This window comes from Myotis yumanensis, unplaced genomic scaffold (assembly GCF_028538775.1).
Source record: "Myotis yumanensis isolate MYYU_CA2020_CCGP unplaced genomic scaffold, mMyoYum1.0.hap1 SCAF_3, whole genome shotgun sequence".
In the NCBI taxonomy this organism is placed as follows: domain Eukaryota; kingdom Metazoa; phylum Chordata; class Mammalia; order Chiroptera; family Vespertilionidae; genus Myotis; species Myotis yumanensis.
The window spans coordinates 159,765,242-159,780,584 of record NW_027223754.1 but is presented as its reverse complement, the minus strand read 5'-3'; the positions used below and the strand labels follow the sequence as shown (position 1 = coordinate 159,780,584).

The 15,343-nt window shown below is 36.5% G+C and overlaps 1 protein-coding gene across 1 annotated transcript; it reads left to right on the top strand.

Annotated features, from left to right (window-relative positions):
- Positions 1 to 10,652: 10,652 nt before the first annotated feature.
- Positions 10,653 to 11,636, top strand: LOC139006396 (olfactory receptor 6C2-like). Its single transcript, XM_070408785.1, has one exon. The coding sequence runs from the start codon at positions 10,653 to 10,655 to the stop codon at positions 11,634 to 11,636; it is 984 nt and encodes a 327-aa protein (XP_070264886.1).
- The last annotated feature ends 3,707 nt before the right edge of the window (positions 11,637 to 15,343 follow it).

Genomic DNA, 15,343 nt, shown 5'->3' with positions numbered 1-15,343 from the left:
AAATTCAAGAGGAAGGAACACTTCCAAGCTCATTCTATGAAGCAAGCATCACCCTAATATCAAAACCAGGTAAAGACAACACAATGAAAGAGAATTACAGGCCAATATCCCTCAAGAACATAGATGCCAAAATCCTCAACAAAATCTTAGCAAATCGGATCCAACAGTACATCAGGAAGATCATACACCATGACCAAGTAGGATTTATCCCAGGGATGCAAGGATGGTACAACATCCGTAAATCAATAAACATAATACATCACATAAACAAATTGAAAGAAAAAAACCATATGGTCATATCAATTGATGCAGAAAAAGCATTCGACAAAATCCAACACCCATTTTTGATAAAAACTCTCAGCAAGGTGGGAATAGAAGGATCGTACCTCAACATAATAAAAGCCATATATGACAGGCCCATAGCCAACATCATACTCAATGGACAAAAACTAACACCATTTCCCCTAAGAACAGGAACAAGACAGGGATGCCCACTCTCACCACTCCTGTTCAACATAGTCCTGGAAGTATTAGCCATTGCAATTAGACAAGAAGAAGAAATAAAAGGCATCCAAATTGGAAAAGAGGAAGTAAAACCCTAGAGACTCCATCAAAAAACTATTAGACTTAATACATGAATTCGGAAATGTAGCAGGATACAGAATTAATGCCAAGAAATCTGAGGCATTTCTATACACCAATAGTGAACTTTCAGAAAGAGAGACTAAAAAAGCAATCCCATTTACCATCGCACCAAAAAAATTAAGCTACCTAGGAATAAACTTAACTAAAGAGGTAAAAGACCTCTACTCAGAAAACTACAGGACGTTGAAAAAAGAGATAGAGGAAGACATAAACAGATGGAAGAACATACCATGTTCTTGGATTGGTAGAATCAACATCATTAAAATGTCCATACTACCCAAAGCAATCTATAAATTCAATGCACTTCCCATTAAAATACCAATGGCCTACTTCAAAGATCTAGAACGAACTCTCCAAAAATTTATCTGGAATAAAAAAAGACCCCGAATAGCTGCAGCGATCCTGAGAAAGAACAAAGTAGGTGGGATCTCAATACCAGATATCAAGCTGTATTACAAAGCCACTGTTCTCAAAACTGCCTGGTACTGGCACAAGAAGAGACATATAAACCAGTGGAATAGAATAGAGAGTCCAGAAATTAGCCCGAACCAATATGCTCAATTAATATTTGACAAAGGAGGCAAGAACATACGATGGAGCCAAGATAGTCTCTCCAATAAATGGTGTTGGGAAAATTGGACAGATATATGCAAGAAAATGAAACTAGACCACCAACTTACACCATACACAAAAATAAACTCAAAATGGATAAATGACTTAAATGTACGACAGGAAACCATAAAAATTCTAGAAGAATCCAAAGGCAACAGAATCTCAGACATATGCCAAAGCAATTTCTTCACTGATACAGCTCCTAGGGCACTTGAAACTAAAGAGAAAATGAACAAATGGGACTACATCAAAATAAAAAGCTTCTGCACAGCAAAAGAAACCATCAACAAAACAACAAGAAAACCCACTGCGTGAGAAAACATATTTGCCAACGTCATATCTGATAAGGGCCTAATCTCCAAAATTTATAGGGAACTCATACAACTTAACAAAAAGAAGATAAACAATCCAATCAAAAAATGGGCAAAGGATCTAAATAGACACCTTTCAAAAGAGGACATCCAGAAAGCCAAGAGACATATGAAAACATGCTCAAAGTCATTAATCATCCGAGAGATGCAAATCAAAACAACAATGAGGTACCATCTCACACCTGTCAGAATGGCTATCATCAACAAATCAACAAACGGCAAGTGCTGGAGAGGATGTGGAGAAAATGGAACCCTCCTGCACTGCTGGTGGGAATGCAGACTGGTGCAACCACTATGGAAGACAGTATGGAGTTTCCTCAAAAAGCTGGAAATGGAACTCTCATTTGACCCTGTGATCCCACTTCTAGGATTATATCCCAAGAAACCAGAAACACCAATCAGAAAGGATATATGCACCCCTATGTTCATTGCAGCACAATTCACCATAGCTAAGATCTGGAAACAGCCTAAGTGCCCATCAGTAGATGAATGGATTAGAAAACTGTGGTACATCTACACGATGGAATACTATGCTGCTGTAAAAAAGAAGGAACTCTTACCATTTGCAACAGCATGGATGGAACTGGAGAGCATTATGCTAAGTGAAATAAGCCAGTCAATGAAGGAAAAATACCACATGATCTCACTCATTCATGGATAATAAAGACCATTACAAACTTTTGAACAATAATAGATACAGAGGCAGAGCTGCCTCAAACTGATTGTCAAACTGCAGTGGGAAGGCCAGGAAGGGTTGCGGAACAGGAGGGAGGGGAGTAAGAGATCAACCGAAGGACTTGTATGCATGCATATAAGCATAACTAATGGACATAAGACACTGTGGGGTAAGGGAGGGCAGGGGATTGTCAAGGGTGGGGAGGGGGGGGGAAGGACACATATGTAATACCATTTGTAATACTTATTATAATATTTTTTTAAAAAAGAATAAGAAAATAAAACATTATCATAAAAATCTTGCAAAAAAAAAAAGATGGAACACTCAGAGAAATCTTGCCTTTGAGTGTAAGGGTTCAGAAAAAAATAAGTAAAATAAATACATAAATAAATAAGTGATTGGAAGTGCAACTACCTATCTGGGCTGACACATGTCTGGTCAGCCTTTGTCACTCGGAGGATTTGGGGGATTAAGTGACCATCTGAGTTTATGATTGTCAGAAGAGTCAGTATTGTATCTTTGTCATTTATCATCTACATACAATGATGTTTGCTTTTGAAAACTAAGATGATGTGATTTTTTAAAAACTTCCTTAGTAAATTAAGGCAAGTAATTTTTTATAATTTTTCTTCTTTTTTTTTTTTTAATCTTCACCTGAGGATTTTTGTTGTTGTTTTTTTCCACTGCTTTTCAGAGAGAGTTGTAGGGAGGAAGGGATAGAGGGGAGGCAGAGAGAGAGACATCAATGTGAAAGGGACACATCAACTGGTTGCCTTCCACATGGGGTCAGGGAATGAGCTTTTTGTTTTCTTTTCTTTTCCATTTAATTTATTGGGGTGACATTGGTTCACAGAACCATACAAGTTCCAAGTGTCCAACTCAACAAAGCCTCAATGATGTTTATAAAAAATGAGATTTTAATATATAAATTTTAAAAATGAAATATGGGAAGCTTTATTAGATAGTGGCTTACAATACAGAAAAATTATGATACAAACATATATTTTTACCTTGGGAAAGTATGTACAGTTGTTGGATTAGAAATTTTGTCTACATTACTTTCAAGAATTTTTGTTTTCATAGAAAATACAGACAAAGCAATTTTGTTGTCTTTTGTTAATACTTTGTTATCTATGGGTTGAAGAGTAGCCAGAAATCTTTTCATCATACAATTATTGTTCTGCGCTTGGACTGTGTCTCTTAAAATTCTTGCATCTTATTCTCTCCAAAGACAGTATTCCCACTGCTCCCTCTAGGTATTTTGCCAAAATTCAGTGCATATTAAAATCATTAGTCATGTTAAAAGTTGGTCACGAAGGGCCCTTTCCTTATCCACACAGTGTACATCCATAAGAGTCTGAGATTATAAAAGTTGTCTTAATCTTCCTTCACTGTGAAAAAATCATTTCCCAGAGAAATCAGAAATCATACCTTTCAAAATGTTCTTTAAAAATTACCTTATATTTCTTAGACATTTAAAATACTTGACTTTTTATTTTTGCTTTCCGATATAAGAAATTGTTCCCTAGGTTTAAAATGAAATAGAATCTTTAGTAAGAGTCTTTTGGCACTTTCCACTAGAAAACAATTATCCATGAATGTGTATGTCTTCATGAGAGGAGCATTTGGGCACGTTAACTGACCCCACTTATACTTTCAGTTTGACCTTCAGAACTACCAGGATTACACAGTCAACTGAAGCCAGGATTACCTTCCATAAGAGTAAGTATGTTCTTGTTTGGCAATTCAATTTCTTTCATCATTCAAAGTTCTAGTTCCTTAGACCTGCAAAATATTACTAATCTTTTTAAAAATCAGATATGGCAATATTGGATATCTCTGGAAATAAAATAGTTATTTCTAATGTTAGTTTGTATTATTAAAAAAGAAATCTGAAGGGATTATACACATTTAAAATATTTATTACATGCATCACTAGAGAGGGGTCGCTACCTGCTCACTCTTTATCCTTACTATTTGTAGCACTACCTGTCATATCAAAGATTCTAAATAAATACCTTCTGAACTAATGTATGAGTATTCAGAGCAACATTATATACATTATGATCAGAAATGTTGTTTTTAGAAATGAATGAGCTCATTATAATTTCAAATATTCCTTTAAATATATTAAATAGAAAATTCACCTGAATGAAAGTGGTTTACCAGAAGATTCACTTAAATTATTGTATCACAGAATCAAAATTGAATTTGGTCTTGAAGAGTCCTTTACTTATCCACACAGCCGTCCCCTGTACGTCCTTAAGAGCCTGAGATAATAAAAGTCATCTTAATCTTCCTTCACTGTGTAAATGGAAATACCTGCCCATGTAATTAAGTGTTAATGGGGGCTGAGAAAGAAATGTGAAGTACCTATTGCCTCATGTTCAAAACTGAAGTCTCTAAACTCTGCCCTTAGCATTTCTTCACAGGACATTGAACAGGTTATAAGAGGCACCAAAATTCATAAGCTTTATAAAGAATGCAGAAACTGTCCTAGTCATTGTTGCTCATCGGTTAGAGTGAAGGGTCTGGGGTTTGATTCTTGGTGAAGGGGGGGTATCGGCGTTGCAAGTTCATCCCAGGCCTGAGACAGGGCACAGGCCAGAGGCAACCAATGCATGTGTCTCTCTCACTCACTTCCCACCCCTCCCTCACTTCCAGTCTCTCTACAAATCAATAGAAAAAATTATTCTATGGAGAATTAACAAACAAAATAAAGGATGCAAAAAAAAATCAATAGTGTTTCATGGGAAAACATATTTGCCAACGTCATATCTGATAAGGGCCTAATCTCCAAAATTTATAGGGAACTCATACAACTTAACAAAAAGAAGATAAACAATCCAATCAAAAAATGGGCAAAGGAGCTAAATAGACACCTCTCAAAAGAGGACATTCAGAAAGCCAAGAGACATATGAAAACATGCTCAAAGTCACTAATCATCCGAGAGATGCAAATCAAAACAACAATGAGGTACCATCTCACACCTGTCAGAATGGCCATCATCAACAAATCAACAAACGACAAGTGCTGGAGAGGATGTGGAGAAAAGGGAACCCTCCTGCACTGCTGGTGGGAATGCAGACTGGTGCAACCACTCTGGAAGACAGTATGGAGTTTCCTCAAAAAACTAAAAATGGAACTCCCATTTGACCCTGTGATCCCACTTCTAGGAATATATCCCAAGAAACCAGAAACACCAATCAGAAAGGATATATGCACCCAGATGTTCATAGCAGCACAATTCACCATAGCTAAGATCTGGAAACAGCCTAAGTGCCCATCAGTAGATGAATGGATTAGAAAACTGTGGTACATCTACACGATGGAATACTATGCTGCTGTAAAAAAGAAGGAATTCTTACCATTTGCAACAGCATGGATGGAACTGGAGAGCATTATGCTAAGTGAAATAAGCCAGTCAATGAAGGAAAAACACCACATGATCTCACTCATTCATGGATAATAAAGACCATTACAAACTTTTGAACAATAATAGATACAGAGGCAGAGCTGCCTCAAACTGATTGTCAAACTGCAGTGGGAAGGCCAGGGAGGGTTGCGGAACAGGAGGGAGGGGAGTAAGAGATCAACCGAAGGACTTGTATGCATCTATATAAGCATAACTAATGGACATAAGACACTGGGGGGTAAGGGAGGGCAGGGGTTTTTCAAGGGTGGGGGGGATAAAAAGGGCACTTATGTAATACCCTTTGTAATACTTTTAGCAAAAATTTAAAAAAAAGGAAAAAAAATCAATAGTGCAGTGGTCACTGATTAGTGCCCTCAGACATTAGCATAAGTATTACAGCAGGTTATAGGAGGAGGACATGAAAGGAGACAAAGCTTTAACTGACTATCTGCCAGGCACTTTGGTGAACTACAGCAATCAACAATCACAGTGATTCCATGAACTAAATATCATGGAGGAAACTGAACCCGAAGAGGAAATGGGAAATGAGAACTCCACAGTCTTATTCCAGAGATTAAAACACCTGTAAAACACATGTTAAAGAAAATAAGGCAAATATGATAGTCACTCTTCCTTTATTTCCACAAACTTTTAAGGAACTCTTACTGTGCTCCTGGAGATAAGCTTGCTACTTGGGACAAAACAATGTCAAAATAAAATTTGTTTATACAGTTTAACAATTTAGTCATCAGAGAATAATAAATAATAATCATAGGCTACAATGGGAATAGTAAGAAGAAAAGATACATCTATCTTAAAAAGTTATAGATAGATTCCTGGTGGAATTAATGCCTAAACCAAAACTTAAAATAGGGATAGAGCAGTTAGAACTACAAGTGTAGAGATCTTTAAAAACAAAAGGACCAGCATCTGAAAATCTCCACAGGTAATTTTAAGCATCACCTTTAATGGAAACCGCTAGTAGATAAGTCTCGGAAAGCAAACTGAATCAGGATAGATGACACCAGCAGCCCGACTCTATAGGTCATACTCTTACGTACTATGATATACTGTCTCTTTTTGGGAGCCAATGCAAGTAACCTAGTAGGAATTTAAAAAATGAGGAAAATTTTGTGGACTGATAGCAGAAATATTAGAGAGCTCTCCATATGCTAACAAAGAAGCTTAAGTTTTAGAATGAGGGCAAAAAAGAGTGATTGAAAGAATTAAAATTAATGTTTTAGTTACAAAACTCCATTTCACTCTAAAAAAAATATTCTTCATTAACATAATATCAGTCTTCCCTTCCTACCAAACTCCACCATCTCATTCTAGTGAATCATCTTCATGTACTTGTGCTGCCTCCCTCAACCCAGGTTCAGCTTGGTTCTGGAACAATTACATCATTTCAATGTGATAATTACAGATGTCAGTATCCATCCTCTGATCTGGTCCTCAAACATCTATTCATGTGCATCACAGCCTTGGATCTTTTGTTTCCCTTTCCCGTATTACTCTTTTTTTTTTTCTTTTCATGTACTTTATTATGGCTGACATTCAAGTTTGTGTTTTCTTTTTTACATTTAATTTCTTTATTGGTTAAGGTATTACAAATGTGTCCTCATCCCCACTTTGACCCCCAAACCCCCGACACACAAACACACTCATCTTCTCATCCCCCTGTTGTCTGTGCCCATTGGTTTGGCTTATATGTATGCATAGAAGTACTTTGGTTGATCTCTCCCCCTTAAGAGCTAGTAGTTCTCTGTATAAGTTATAAGACACCAATAGTGTCACTGTGGCAAATTGCAGAGCAGGAAAATTTGTCAAGTATCTAAGGTTTGTCTAGTTTCATGTCACACCAAACAGGAGAACACCCTTTTGGAATTCTATACCAATCTCTATAATGGGAAGACTATGTAACTTTCTAAGTCTTTATTACCTGTGTTCAAGGAGCAACTTAATTATTGTTCCCCTTAGATCTCTACAAGGAGAAGAAATTGCAGAAATCTGTCTTATTTTTCTATCTTTCTGCAACTCCCACTGCATGTTAGTGGAAGACACTAAACATCACCAAACATAGAGATCTTATTCAGAACCACTAAATCCTCTAACCTATTCCTCAACTCTCTTATGCCCTGATAAAGAAATTTTATAAATTCTCTAAGGATGAGAAATTTTGTTCTTACTTATTACTCTGAACAAAATATTTATTGCCTGGAATATTTCATTAACCTAAATGCTTGATGCATTTGAAACTCAAACCCGTTAATACATTCCTTTTTCTCCTCTTCTCAACTCTTACCTAAAGCCAAAACTAATTAATTTCCATTTAACTGAGAGGTAGATCAAGAGTTTCAGAGAAACTCATAGTATGGGGTAAATGTCAGTTCAAAATTATTGTCCACAACACATAGGGGTCAGTTACTCACATCTGGGCTTTAAAAAAATGATTTTGATTGCATTGATTTTAAAATACTGAATTGGAAGCAAAGATATATGTTAATCATATGTTAACATGTTTCTGTAATATTTCAGCTATGAGGTAAAGAGACCGAGGGTAAAAGTAGTGTTGTGAGTGAGAGAATAAAAGGAACAAATTAAAAAGATAACAGAAATGACAAGACATGCCAACAACTGAACATAAGAATTTTAAAAAGAACAATAAACAATGTTCTTAAATAAGACTTATTGTTGACAGGGAAGGAAACACATTCATGAGTGCCACATTAACAATCTTGAAATATGCACATCTAGAGGACTCTCAATAGGAAATCATAAGATAACATAAGAATCCGAATACTGAATAGTAATGAATGGTCGCCCAATTCCGGATGCAGTTGTACATATTTTATCTATATTTTCTGAATTTTTCATTATAACCCTAAGATGTACATATTATTTTGAGTTTGCACAATACACACACAAATAAATGACGCAAGATAAAGAAATTAATCAAATTGCTCAAGGACTTTCAGATAGAAAAAAAGGAAAAGGGTAAGATCAAACCATCGAAGTCTGATCTAGATGTCTAAGAATAAGTTGAAGTCAGAATACTGTAACATTTTCTTGCAGATGTAAATGTAGGGATCATCAGCCTACTTGAAATCACCCTACTTATTAGAACTTCCTAGAGAGAGGGCAGAGTAAAAGAGATATTGCCTAGAAAAAAATATTTCAGGTGCACCAACAAATTAGAAAAGCAAAAGGAGCTATGAAGGAGAATGGGAAAAAACAGACAAAATGCTAGGAAGAAATTCAGGATAATGTGAGATGGTAGAAAGTAAGCTGTAAAGATTTTCATAAGTTAACGGTTTACTATATGCAGAAGAGAACTTGATTAAATCAAGTCTGAAGTTTGTTTAATTATTGAAACAAGAGGAAGGCTATGGGTAATGTTGGCTAGAGTAGTTTAAATGATGCAAAGACCACATGACTTGATATATAAGTGGTTAATAAGAAAAAGAAGACAGTTATTAAGGTGGTAAAATTGAATAGAAAATGTTGAAGTATATTTGAGAAAGTGTTAAGCCTTGTTAAACCTGATATTGCTAAATGATATTTATAATGGGTGGTAGTGTGTATTTCAAGCTGAAATAGGCTGACCCAAAACATTAAAATATCAAGATATTGCTCTTCAGCTCTATGAATATACTTCAAATGTTCCCTTATTTGTCTGTCACAAATTTTGAAGTGAATATATACAACGAGGAGTGAAAATATGTCATTGTCAAATGTGTTTAGAAAGAAATAATAGAAAACCATAAATTAGAAAAAATTCGTTATCGAAGCTCTGGTTTAACTATAATGCTTTCATGGGAAAGGGGCTCTCAAAATGTAGAGAAAAATGAAAATATAGATATACCACAGTTTTTTAATCCTCTCATCTGCTCCTGGGCACTTAGGTTGTTTCCAAATCTTAGCTATTGTAAATTGTGCTGCTATGAACATAAAGGTGCATATAGTCTTTCTTATTGGTACTTCTGATTTCTTGGGATAGATTTCTAGAAGTGGGATTACTGGGTCAAATGGGAGTTCCATTTTTCATTTTTGTGGGAAACAAAGTAGATAGTTAAAGGGCATTAGAGTTTTCACTGTCAAAGGAATTTAAAAGGAAATTAAGTAACCAGAATAGATAATTCCAGATTTCTGCTTGTAAGTTGGGGGAAATTTTCTTTGTAGCACTAGGATATTCTAAAAAGAAAAAAAAATGTATAACATAGAGAGTCTAACAGTAGAAGAAAAATGTAGCCAAGGGTAACATTAATGATATAAAATACATATATTTGAAATAAATTTCCTGTGAGGAAAACCACCAAAAATTGAATTGTAACACATTTTAATGAGGCTTTAAGAGCATGAATCCAATAAAAATATTTTAAACACACCTCAGAGAAACTCCACTGGATAAGTTGAAAAAGAATAAACTATGTGATAAGCATTCATTGTCAGTTTAATTGCAAATACACACGTAAATTTTAATGCAAGGATTTTCTTAGCAAAGGCCAGTGTTAGTTTTTTTAGGAAATTTTCTGCTAGAAGCATTTCTGGAGTTAGGGAGTAGGGAAAAGTCAGAATAGAAGATCCATAGCAACTTCTAGGAAGTAGGGGGAAGTAAGAATAGTAGATCCAACAGCAATTCTTAGTACTTGCTTTCATTGATATTTATAATATATTATGTAAAACCGACACCAATTACAGTTGAATTGTAATTAGAAGCAGCAGAGCAAATATGTGATTTAAATATGAAGTCAGTTTATTTGACACAAACGGGTAATCAAACATTGGCATGTATGATATGCTTACTTCCCCACTGATCTAGGAATCATTCTCTGATTTACTTCTCTTGAGGTTAGAAGATGATCAGGACTCTGGATTTCCTCATATAGTCTTATTATTTGAAGCAGAATGAGCAAAAGACAATCATCAAGGATGAAAAACCAAACTACAGTAACAACCTTCATCTTGCTGGGACTGACCGATGACAATCCTCTGAAAATATTGCTGTTTATCTTTCTATTTCTTTCCTACATGTTGAGTATATCTGGAAACCTAACCATCATCACCCTCACTCTGATTGATTCACACCTAAAAACACCGATGTATCTGTTCCTTCAAAATTTCTCCTTCTTAGAAATGTCTTTCACAACTGCCTGTGTTCCCAGATTCCTATACAGCATATTATCTGGGGACAAGTCCATTACCTATAATGCTTGTTTCAGTCAACTCTTGTTTACAGACCTCTTTGCAGTAACGGAATTTTTTCTTCTGGCTGCCATGTCCTATGATCGCTACGTGGCCATCTGCAAACCCCTGCACTACACCACCATCATGAACAGCAGAGTCTGCAAGAACATCATTTTCTCGTGTTGGGTAGCGGCACTGATGATAATTCTCCCACCATTCAGTCTGGGTTTGGGCCTGGAATTCTGTGATTCGAATGTCATTGATCATCTTATCTGTGATGCATATCCTTTGCTGAAGATCTCTTGCTCAGACACCTGGTTGATAGAACAGATGGTTATCGTGTGTGCCGTGTTGACATTCATCATGACCCTCATATGTGTGGTTCTTTCCTACATTTATATCATCAGGACTATCCTAAGGTTTCCCACTGCCCAGCAAAGGAAAAAGGCCTTTTCCACGTGTTCTTCCCACATGATTGTAATTTCCATTACTTATGGAAGTTGCATCTTCATGTATATCAAACCTTCAGGCAAGGACCAGGTTTCTATGAATAAAGAGGCTTCACTCCTTGTCATTTCCATTTCACCCATGTTGAACCCATTTATTTACACCCTGAGAAACAAGCAAGTGAAACAAGCTTTTCATGATTTAATTAAAAAAATTGCATTCTTCTTAAAGATACAGAGGGAAAAGGAATCAGTGAATCCAATTAAAAGGAAGGATAAATAAGCAGAAAACTCAAAGCTTCTAATATTATTTGTCTCTGCATGACTTACTCTCTGGTCATATCAATATTCTCCCTTTATTGTTAGACTTGTTTACTGTGAATCCTGAATATTCAATTTTTTACTCCTCATTAAAACTAAATTCTAAGGTATTTATGCTTACCATTTGGAAGAAATTTCTGTTTTTGCCAAACATTTTGGTTGTTATTCCTGGAAACACAGGAAAACACATTTTTCTGCAATATTTGTACATTATAAGATGTGACTATGTAGCCTGTATTATAGCTAACAGAATGGGTGTGGAAGTAATGTGCACTGTTTCTACAACTGCGCTACTCAAATATTCAATAGTTAACCCACCATCCCTGTCCCCCACCTGCTCCTCAGATGTCCACATTTCAATACCTATGTAAGCTTCGTGTTGATGATGAATGAGCTTGATCTTCCATCTCTAGTACAGTCTTCACCCAAAGGACAGGCTCTCACAACAAGATTGATAAAACTTCTCCTCTACTTCAACTCCTGTCAGTTGTCATCTGATTTAACAGGTAAATTATCACAGGACTGTCCCTGCCACTTACTAAGAGAGCAATACTCAGAGTAAGTTCTAAATTGGCTACATGAGTACAATTATGACCCATCCTCTAGTATTGTTAGAAATACATTCTGTTAACATTTTTAATATGCTTTTATTTTTTTAATTTTATTGATTTCATAGATAGGAAACAAGATGCAGAGAGAGAAATGTCAATGATAAGAGAGAATCATTGATCAGGTGCCTCTTGCGTGCCCCCACTAGGGATGGAGCCCATAACCCTGGCATGTGCCCTGACCAGGAACAGAACTGTGACCTCCTGGCTCATGGGTCAATGTTCAACCATTTAGCCACACTGGCCAGGCCATACTGTTACATTTAATGGTATAGACATTATGTCTTGACTATTGGCATACTCCTACTCAGTCAGCCATAAATTCAAACCTGGCCCAGGACAGTTATATAAGGAAAAATAGTATTAAAAGTAATATACACAAGTTTGTAATACCACCCACCCTTCTTCAAATCTCCTGTCTTATGATCCTTTCCAGTGAAGTCCCTCTGTTACTTCCTCTCATATTCACTGTGAGGTAGAAATTAGCTAAATAAAATTTTAGCTGTATAATATTTCTTAAATATATTTTTATTGATTTCAGAGAGGAAGGGTGAGGGATAGAGAGATAGAAACATCAATGATGAGAAGAAATCATTGATTGGCTGCCTCCTGCACTCCCCCTACCGCGGATCAAACCTGCAACTGATAATGTGCCCTTGAGCAGAATCGAACCCGGGATCCTTCAGTCCACAGGCCGAAGCTCTATCCACTGAACCAACCCAGCTAGGGCTAGCTATTTAATATTTTTCAATCACTGTTTAAAATAACCAGTGTTTACATTACCCTTCCCACTATCTGATGAGTCGATCCCTTTGAGAACATTATGGGGGAAAAAATGGTTATGTAATATTTTGTTTTTCTTGACCTTTTATGTTCTTTGCTAAAAGTAAAGTATGTAATTTTATCTGAAGAAGTATATTCAATATACTCCACAATGGTTTGTGCATAAAATATTGTTCCTTCTGTCAATCTCTTTCAGATTCCATGAGCTTAACTGAGGGAGTAAATTTAGCCCCATGTAAAACAATTTGCTATTTTATATCACAATACCCAATACATCTGAATTCTTACAGGCTAGGATAAATGGAATAAATCTGAAAATGTGTATGTGGAGCTGAAGTAGCATTCTCACACCCAACAATTAATATTTCACAATTAATTCTTTGGTGACATCTTAATAAATAACCTATTTTCATATTATTCTCAACAAGTGTGTTTCTGTGGAGGTTGTTCAAATAAAAACCTTCAAATAAATACCTTGCAGCCATTTTAATGAAGAGTTTTTAAAATATGCAAAAACATAAATTATTTTAAAAAGTAATGAAGCATTCATAAATTAAGAACTATAGCAAGGAATTTTTTATACTAAAGCTTATGCTTAGTTCCCTGTGTTTATAAAGCTAAAATATAGAATTTTATGTTTTACTTTTATATCTTAATTCTATATTTTAAATACGCTTAATAAATATGCTCTAGGATATACAAAATATGTGGATGTACATATTCAAAATACTAGCAAGAGCTATCTCTATACTATGTATGATTTTACATGTATTTTCTTTGTTATTATCAGATTTATTTTTTTATTTTTTATTTTTTTTATTTTGTTTTATTGTTTAAAGTATTACAAAGAGTATTATATATGTCTACTTTTTTTTTCTCCCCTTGACCTTTCCCTGACCTCCCATACCCCACAGTGTCTTGTGTCCATTGGTTATGCTTATATGCATGCATACAAGTCTTTTGGTTGATCTCTTACCCCCCTACCCTCAACCCTCCCTGGCCTTCCCACTGTAGTTTGACAGTCTGTTCGATGTTGCTCTGCCTCTGTATCTATTTTTGTTCATCAGTTTATAATGGTCTTAATTATCCATAAATGAGTGAGATCATGTGGTATTTTTCTTTCATTGATCAGATTTCTTTTTTAACAATTAAAATTATCTATACATATAAAAGCCTAAGTGACCCTTACGACCGAACGACCGGAACAACCAGAACAACTGGAATGACTGGTCGACCAGTCATTATGACACGCACTGACCACCAGGGGACAGACACTCAATGCAGGAATTGCTGTCTGGTGGTCAGTATACTCCCACAGCCAACCTCCCACGGCGCCTCTCCCTGGCTAGCCCTCTGATCGGCCCCAATTGGGGGGGCTGGCTGGCCAACCTCCTGCAGTACCTGCCCTTGGGCCCTGATTGGGAGAGCTGGCAGGCCAACTTCACATGGTCCCTTCCCCCCAGCCAGCCAACCTCCCACGGCCCCTCCCATACATCTGGCCAATCTCCTATGGTCCCTCCCCCTATACCCTGATTGGGAGTGGGCCCAACAGGACAAACTCCCATGATCCCTCCCCTTCACCAGCCAACCCCACTGATAGGCCCCGATTGGAGGGCTAGCTGTCCAACCTCCTAGGGTCCCTCCCCACAACTGGCCGGTACCCCAATAGGCCTCGATCACTGGCCAGGCTGACAGAACTCACCTGTGCACAAATTCGTGCACGAGGCCTCTAGTGTATTTATAAAAATTGATAAATAGGGAAAATCACTCCCTATTAATTTTAAAAGACCTATGGTGATGTAGTTTGCATATCCCCTGTTTCTGATGCTCATGTCTACATCTGTCCCCAAGAACACAGTCAGAACACAGTCCCCAATGCTGACTTTAGGACATTTCTTACCCCCACAGTTATTTACAAACTAGATTTCCTGGTGACTTTGGAATCAGAGTCACCAAGGATCTGAGTATTTATTTACTTATTTACAGACTGAGTACATTTTTTTTAAATGTGCTAGTATGCCAAAGGCATCATATCTTCAAGTTCTCTAAAAAACAAAAAGAGGTCCTACACACTCTAGCTTTTTCCCCCTTTTTCTTTTCATTTTTTAATTAAATTTATTGGGGTGACAGTGGTTAATAAGATTGTATAGGTTTCACGTGTACATTTCTATAAAACGTGATCTGTATGTTGCATTGTGTGCCCACCACCCAAAGCCATATTTGTCCCTTTACTACCCCACCCATACCTCCTTTCTCTCTGGTAACCACCAGAATGTTG

Coding starts and splice junctions, on each gene's coding strand:
- LOC139006396 (XM_070408785.1), top strand. CDS start 10,653: ATGAAAAACCAAACTACAGTAACAACCTTCATCTTGCTGGGACTGACC.